This window comes from Halyomorpha halys, unplaced genomic scaffold (assembly GCF_000696795.3).
Source record: "Halyomorpha halys isolate HHAL.00 unplaced genomic scaffold, Hhal_1.1 Scaffold472.1, whole genome shotgun sequence".
NCBI lineage: Eukaryota > Metazoa > Arthropoda > Insecta > Hemiptera > Pentatomidae > Halyomorpha > Halyomorpha halys.
Genome location: NW_027111148.1, coordinates 537,571 through 546,717, shown reverse-complemented (window position 1 = coordinate 546,717; position 9,147 = coordinate 537,571). Strand labels below are relative to the sequence as shown.

General features: G+C 31.1%; 1 protein-coding gene across 1 annotated transcript in view; it reads right to left on the bottom strand.

The window, feature by feature from the left end:
* LOC106683177 (dynein axonemal assembly factor 1 homolog) overlaps positions 1-1,970 on the bottom strand; it is a 28,165-nt gene extending 26,195 nt beyond the window's left edge. Inside the window, exon 1 of the mRNA XM_067049218.1 lies at positions 1,693-1,970. Within this exon, the coding sequence (XP_066905319.1) occupies positions 1,693-1,730 (38 nt within the window). The 5' untranslated portion in view covers positions 1,731-1,970. The remainder of the gene's footprint in view (positions 1-1,692) is intronic.
* Positions 1,971-9,147: the final 7,177 nt, after the last annotated feature.

Genomic DNA, 9,147 nt, shown 5'->3' with positions numbered 1-9,147 from the left:
ATTAATAAATTAAAAAAGAATAAAAATTTTTAGAAAGAATAAAACAAACTTTTCGTATTGTTTTTTAAGAAGACTAAGAATAAGGTAATTAAAAATTCGATTTTAGTTTAGTTTAAGAAATAGTAAATTTTGCCCAAATAAGAATGAAAAATTCTTAATTTAAATAATTTTCAACAGAAATATAAAATTTGTTGAAAATAATATTATTGTAAAATATTAATTCATATATTGTAGATATATAAGGACTAAGAAAAATTTAATTAATTAATAAGTTTTTCTTATTGGAAATATTTATAATAATGTTGTAAATATCAATAAATAAATTAAAAAAATATGTAATAAATAAGCAAATAGCTGTGAATAAGCAAAATTTTCCTCTAGGAGTAGTATGTCTGAAATAGAACAGAATATGTTGAAATGAATGAAGATGAAAATGGAAAATAGGACAAAACTGTGAAATATACACATATATACAGTCAATTGATAAATAAGTTGTTATTATTATAAAATTATCAAAATAAAGTGGCTTTTTTATCCCTAAGTTATTGTGATTGATCATTCTGAGTCAGGGAATAAGTTTAATGATTGGGTTGTACTGTTATTGGTCGTTACTAAACTAGGCGTGCTAGTAGAAACATTTACACAATTATCCTTTAAGCGACTGAATATGTAGAAAAAGAAAATTTAATAATTGAATATTTATTAAAACACAAAGGGTATGAATTTATGACTAAAGCCTAAATGGCCAAGGAATTGTAAACGTCACAAAAATAAGGAGATGATAGTGTCACCATTTATATATGGAATCTACTTCTAAATTGCACAATCGTTGTAAAAATTGAATATTATTTTGGTATAATGGCGTTGTCTTGCGGCAGTCTGTTTGGGAATCACTGTGCTAGGATATTATCATAGAGAGCTTCATCTAATCCAAAATATTTCGGGTAATTATTTATTATTGCTCCTCCAAAAAAGGCGGGAACAATTAATTATTGACCAGACTGTACGTCGATAAGTAAATAGGTTTTATTTATAATATTAACAGCCACGTTTACTTCTAACTTATAAATATCGATATTGAGTACATCTGTCACTTTTACGACCGATATTACTCACGGATCCTTATACTTTCTTCAACTATGATTCTACTATCTGACAATCTCCATATTATATTACTAAATAAAAATATTAGAGATATTACAAAATAAAAATATTAGAGATATTACAAAATAAAAATATTAGAGATATTACAAAATAAAAATATTAGATATTATGTATTTATAGCATCATTGGAACTGAATACAAAGCATTTATTTTATATTTACTTAATAGTTTATATACATTTTAATGTTTTAATTTATTTTTCACAAAAAAGTTATATACCGTGTATACACATATATATATCACGTCGCTACAATTTTACAGTTTTTTTAGGGGGGAGGAGTTGGGATGTTATAAAATTAACTAGAGGAAAAAATTCCCTTAAATAATTTTTAAAAGAATGTTTGGGTATCGATCACCTCCACCACTTTTAAGGTATTTTCGGGTTATCGACGTACAGTCTGGTCAAGAATAATTGTTCCCACCTTTTTTAGAGGAGTGAAAGTAAACAATACCACATTTCGGGATGCTATTTGACAATTAAATTATGTAGTTAAAGCATATCAACCCTAAATTAATCCATATCCTCACCTGGGAAACGACCCGAAAGGGTCTTCTACGACGACCATGTTGTATCACTAAGACTGTTGATGGGTTGCTATGGCTGCGAGCTAATAGGAAGTAGCCCTCGATCGCGTTTCCTTGGGTTCACTTTCTTCCCTGCAAGGGCGACCACTCGCGGCACTGTATCGATTAGGATACGAGATGACGATTCGATTTAAACTAACAGAGTTAGGTAGGTATCGAGTTTTGCATGATTCCCAACATAATTGTGTTTACTCCAGCTGCTTAAAAAATATTTTTTTTTTATGAATCAATAATGTAATGTGTTCTATAGGTTAGCTATTTATTTTTTTTTCAAATTATTTTAGTTAGTAATCTTATTAATTTAATATAGGTTTTGAAACAATGTGTTGATATTAATAAAGATAATAATAATTTATTATACTATTGTGAATTTAAGTCAGTAAAAATAAAAATCGACAAATTCACTAACACAATTATTCATAATTTAATTCAACATAAAACCTTACATTGGGAGATTCAGGTAACTTCGATTGTTACAAAGCAAATAATATTATTAATTTTAAAATTAAAATTACTTCATTATTATTTAAGATCAATCATAATATTTATACAGAAATGATTTCAACACATTAAAAATAAAACTACTTGTTATACAAAAAATCAACAACGGAATCCTTATAATACAATACGTCGACTACTTGTTAATTATTATTGTTTTAATCTGATTAGTGTGTATATAATTAGAGCAATATAATTTATTTCTTAAATATGGTTGAATGATAATCCTGGTTGAACAGGATAAAAAAAATAAAATACATAGTTTTTAATTTCATTAATTATTTAGTTACTCCTCAACTTGCTCAAATATGGCAGGCAATATGTAAATTATTTTTTCTATTTCTTAATTAATTCATACGCCTCAGGATCCCTTAAATCCAAAACTGTTTAAAACAAATAATCATCCTTTCATTGTTGACCCCGGCACAGTGAAGTGTTAAAACTTGAAGTTTAAACTAACTCTTATACTTAAATATCTTATTCCCTTATAATGTTAAGGGTCCTCAAGATCCATGAATGAAAAAAACTGCCAGACAAAATAGAAAATGAAAAATAAAAATAAAAAAAGAATATCGGGGAGAAAAGGGAACAGAAGATAGAGTAACACAATAGTATTATATAGGAAGGAACAAAGAACAGGATACAAAAATGTATTTTCAATAAGTTTTTTTGAAGTTAATGTTATATTGTATATATGTGACTGATTGATCGTATGTAAATTGCAAAGAGATGGGTTGCGGTCAAGAAAAACAAAATTATTTTTGCCTGCAAAATTGCTCCAATTTTATTAGAATTTATAGTTTATAAACAATCCGGAAAAATCTGTAAAAATCTGAAGCTAAAGTTGTACAATAATGCCATAACGATAAAGCCAGCTCTCCCAAGAAATTTGACAGAAAGTCCTCCGTACAATTACAGGAGCGATCTGGGATCAAAACCTTGACACATGGAGGAGAAGTGACCTACTTGCAGAGACTGCTCAGTCAATATCTCACGGTATGAAGGGCAAGGGGACATGTGGCTCGAAGCAATCCATCAGGACACCTCTACATAATTATTGCCAGTATAGTTGGTAAGAGACCACATGGGAGGCCAAAAAACAGATGGATAGACAAAATCAACAAAGATGCAAAAGAGCTCCTGCAGAAAACTAGAAAGCAGTAGCCCATGACTGGCATACTTGGAGAAGGCTGGTTTGGGCGGCCAAAGGTCTACAAGGCTGCACAGCCAAACGAAACATAAAAGAAAATTTACATAGAATAAATTTTGAAATATAAATAAATAATTTAATTTCTTGTTTGAGACAGGTTAGTTTATCAATTATAAAGTATATTTCAAATTATAATCAAACATATTCATCTAGTCTCACACTGTTTCTCATAACCATTCTAAAGGATTTTATTTATAATATCACAGCAAACATTGCTATTAAAATATTCCAAGCTATTCTGCCTTTGTCAAAATTTATCTTAGTCAATAGCCTGTTATTATCTAATTTCACTTATTATTATCCAATTCATTTTACGCTGGGATTATAATAAGTGAAATTGGATAGTAATAGGTTATAGGTTATATAGGTTTAATCCAATAAATTTTATTAAATAATTTTGTTATGTTATTATAGCATTCGCGCCCTCCCCACCGGGTTGGTACATCGGACATTATTAAATAGTTAAAAACTATTTAATATCTTCTGTACTTTTGCCCTGATCATCTCTTTCTAATTTAACGTTGTAATATGTTGATAATTTAATCTTGCATCTTAAAACTAATAAAATATCCATCTTCCTTATAATGTTTAAAGTACAAACTAAAGCACTCATAGCGGTACGTTATATCACAGGGTCTGTAAAGTTCGTGCGCCTTCGCTTCCTTTAAAAAATGGAACAAATATTTTCCTTGGCAGCTTTCTAAGTCTTTATCCCTATTTTAAGCACTTTCTAAAAATGACGTTTTCCGTTACGATGTTCTTATTCACGTGTTGGAAATAATTAACAGTTCTCCAGAAATAAACTAATGCAAATATAGCCCTCAGTAGTCTGTACAATTTTGTCTAATTACTTCTCAAATTGCTGAAATTTTCTAAATTGATGGCTTGCAATGGTAGTATATTCTGCAAGTCCATTTAGAAAGTAATTAGTGCTAGATGACATGGTTGGTGTGTCATGCAAATGTTGAAAGAATAAAATGATTGTATTTTTTCAAATCATTCTTTTTTAATTATTGTAGTATATTTATTCATATGATAAATCTATTCTAATATTAAATTACCATTTTTATACATGAAATTATTTGGCACTTGTCGATGTCGTTAAAAATGTACGAGACAGAAAAGATACCTTTCTCTATTCTGTATATGTGTACACGTTTAAATCTTGTGAATTAATAAATTGATTTAATGAAATAATTTTTTTAATATATTTATTATTAGATCATGAGTAATCTAACACTCGATTATCCGAGACAACACTGGGCGTACTTCAAGGTTGCAATTTGAACCTTCTTCTTTTCATATTTGTTTTGGGTTTGGCACTAAAGAGACATGTGGAAGTTTCAGGACACAGAGATACTCAGCCTATTCTTCTCTGCCTGCGTTTGTTGTTTAGCTTGGCGTATTAGTTTTCAATGAACATGATCTCAAGAACAATATTAGTACCATCAAGGAAGAATTGAACGCAATTAATATGCAAATCAACCCAAAGAAAACGAAATGAATATGTATTGGAAAGAAAACTCACAGAGTTAAGGTAGATGACGAGAGGTACGAGAGGAGTACGTTGAAAGTTTTAAATTCTCAGTTCTTCATTTCAATTAAACTTGAAATATTGACGATGAGATGAGGGTGACAAGAACTGCAGGGAAGACATATTGGATCAGTCCGGCGAGATTTCTTCAAGAGTGCTGAAAGAAATCTCTGTCCTCTTGCCTCTCTTCAATTGAGGGAATCTTGTAGGACTGACCAAAATATCCTCCCTATTTGCTGACCTATATAATTTTTCCAATTCTTTCGAATATTGAACCTTATCTCCAAGCATAGCAGCCAGATCTTGTATCTGGAGCTACGATTCTAGCGGCAATGGGAGTGAGGAAGACTAAACGAGACAGGATTCGTAATACTATCATTGGAATCAACCTCGAGGTCAAACCATCAAAGAATCAACTACGAGCTAGAATATGCCTATGTGCCAGAAGGTCCACCTCTACAAGGGACAACCTCTGCGAGGCGGTACAAGAGGACCTTAATAACATGATCAAAAATTCATAGGCTCCATGACTGTTTATACCATATTACTTTCGATGTTACTTAATTTCTAAGTTCTCATATTTATAACATTTTATAGAATTAGGTATAATAATTATAAACCGATACTTTTTGTGTTTTAGACTTTTTTCCTTATTTAGCATTGTATGTAAATCTTAGAATCAATAATAATAATTATAAAGATGAAGCAATTCTGCCAATTGAGGTCAGTTACGCAGGTGAAGACGTAAGATCGATTCAAGGAAGAGGGTGCTCCTGATATTGAACTAGAATGGGGTCAACTCAGGAGGAAAACCAACCTGCAACTAAGATCAGTTGCGTAGGAAGCTGCGCCCAAAAATCGGAAGGAAAGATAAGACAGGCTTTTTATTTAAATATTTCCTTCTTCCATTAAATAGAGTTATTGATTGGCCCATATCGTTAGGCAGAGTAGATGGGCGTTGGCCACAGGTGGTCCACATACATGGATCGGTCATTACGTCAGTGATGATGACAAAAACGTATATTCAAAAGTTATTATATCATTAATGCATTACTTAGGCCAGTTGTCGACTTCCACTCGCTTCGTTCACTCAAGAGATGAACAATTAGTACAAGAGCCCAAGAGGAAAAAAAGGCAGTTATCTCACCCCAATTTTTGATTACTTTAATGAAAATTATGTATGATTACTAGTCAAAACTGATGAGTCTGCCAAGTATAGGTAGAGGGAATAAAAAATGGCGGATGTTTCAAAACGTTAAAAAATATACATTTTTATGAAATATTGCTTTTTAAAAAGCTATATCTCGAGAATTATTCAACGTAAATAACTCTATTATGGCTCATATTTCAGCAAATTTACTCTTCTTTAAATAATGTTCTTTTAGATTTTCTAGTATTGTTGGTAGCTTTTAAGATATAGACCTCCGGATGAAAAATTAATGTTTTTTTAAGGGTTTGAAACAGCCACCATTTTATATTCTCCCTATCTATACTTGCCAGACTCATCAGTTTTGACTAGTAATTATACATAGTTTTTATTAAAGTAATAAAAAATTGGGGTAAGATGACTGCCTTTTTTTCTTCTCGGCTCTTGTACTAAATCGTCTTCACAATATTCACATAGACGGAAATCAGGTTATAATCCATAACGGCTTTCGACGGTATAGATAAATAACTCCATTAATTTTTCAATTAGTTAGAAAAACTGAGAAAGAATAACTAATATATTACCAGGTGTGTCTAAATATATTTAAATAAAAAATAAATAAATACAAATATTTGAACAAGATTGAATTTTTATATGGTGGCAAAAAGCGATAAGAATCAATGACAGTAATTAACATCGATATCAGAAACACGATCTACAAATATAAATATCGATTAGTGAGATCGACAGACTGATGGCTGAGGTTGTTGACCTTAGACCAGCAGGGTCAGGACTGTGTCCTCCAAACCTAGAGTGATTTCTTGCTCCAAGGACTGGGGTCATATAAGGGAGGAGTTGCCACTACAGAAGCAGCCCGGTAGCATGTTTTAGTATCTGGCTTGTCTCAATATTTTCCACAAATATAACACACTTTAAGTGATTCTATTATCATACAATCAGAGGAAGAAAATAAATTATAGAAAATAATATATACTTTAAAAATGCAATATGACTAATATTCTAATTTTTATAAATATGAATCAGTGTAATTCATTAAATAAAAATTTACAGAATATAAAATAAATAAAGCTCTATGATAAAGTTTCTCCCACTTTAGACTATGGTTCTAGAGCGTTTCTATAAAGTAGAAGCCCAGTTAATGGACCACCCAGGGACTGGGACATGCCCTTTTCCATTTTTGGGCTGGTTTGGTATTCTAATGGGTAATCATTAACATAATTATAGAGTAACACACACTGTTTCATCAAGTATATACAGATTTTATTAGTTTTTAGAAAATAAATTATCAATGACACTAAAATTATTTATATGCAAAATTTCTCCATTTATTCTCTTTTGTTATGATTAGGACTTCGTATTTTTTTACTTTTATTTACCTATGTATAAAATATATAGTAAGGGAAGGTGTTGAGCTCGAAAAAAATTTCAAATTTCTGTTTTGGACGCAAATACACGTTTTGAGGTCCCCTCAATTCAAATAACCAAGTCTTGCAAAATGGTATGAGTGTCAGTGTGTCCGTGAGGTAGGTCTATTGCAACAACAAATAGTTGTACGAAACTTAAATTACATATAAAGGTGGGTACATACTAGGGGAGTGACAGAAAAAATCGATAAAATCTACGGTCAAAAGGTGCTTCTTTATTCAATCAATTTGTCGATTTTTTCCGAAAAGGATTCAAACGATTTTAATCTATCTTGTTACGTCAATGTACAATTGAATGGCTTTTAATATTAGACAGGTCTTATTTTCATTGAAGTAGTCTGACAGGGCGAATAAATGCGAATTTTTCAGAAAAAGTACCTTAAATTTTATACATTTGAAAAAATAACCACTTCTTATTGTTAGCAATAATGAAAAATGGATAAATAAAAAAATATTAACGAATTTCATGAACAACTATAGATAAAGTAGAGGCATCCGATTCAAACGGTAAATGCCGACACCGTTGATTGTTATCGGATAGTTCCTAATTCCATCACGGCAGAGCAGGCGACTAATAAAAATAATAATAACTCATCACAATTCTATAATTTCCGTTGGGAAGTTATAGAAATAATTTCAGATTCCTATCGGAAGTTATACAACTTCCTGGGGTGTCCGTAGATCTAAAATGGCAGATTTTTCACAGCACATTTTTATATTTATCACCAATTACTTCAAGTATTAGAAGTAACTAATTTCTGATGCATTTAACGAGCTTTAAGTTGAGCCAGATAGTTCCTGAGGTATCAACATTTTCTTTGGATGTGACATCATTTATAATGTATGTTGTAAAATGCCAAAATCATGTAAAAACATTTAAAAGCTACGCTGAAGAGATAAAAATACGAAATTGATCATATTTCACCAACTTTAGAAAATATGAAAGTATTTTATTACTAAACAAAGAAGAAAATAAATATATGATTACTATAACTCATGGAGGGTCTGGAGTCTAGTAGGTTGTTTCGTGAACAACAGTTATACAAGGGTTTGATTTTTCCCTAATTAAGAGTACCCGTTTCATGAGGCTGGATGGACTCCGGAAGACTTCCCGAGGCTACAGGGTTGACTCACAGCTACAATAACAGGACAATTAAGCTATGATGAAAGTCATCACTTTTTGATTAATGTCATGTTAACCTTCGAAACACTATAAAATAATATTTTATTTACCAAGCTAATAGGGAGCGCGGTGGCACCGTGGTAGGGCACGATGCTACTAACTACTTTCGAAAATCTAGCGGTCGACCATGATTCTGACTAAATCAGCTCCTTGCACAATCGTTGGTCTAGTATCAGTATTCCTTACAAAGAAGTGAACTCCTGACACTTCATGGGTTGTAGCGGTACAGATTTTAATTTTTAATTTAATTTACCTAGCTAATAATTAGAAATGTAGCAAGGGAAATTTTGTCATCATGGAAATTCAAAAAAATTTCCAAATTTGAAATGAAGATTTAAACTCTAAGTACGTTGGTAAGTGAAAGTTTGAAGATGCGCGCAC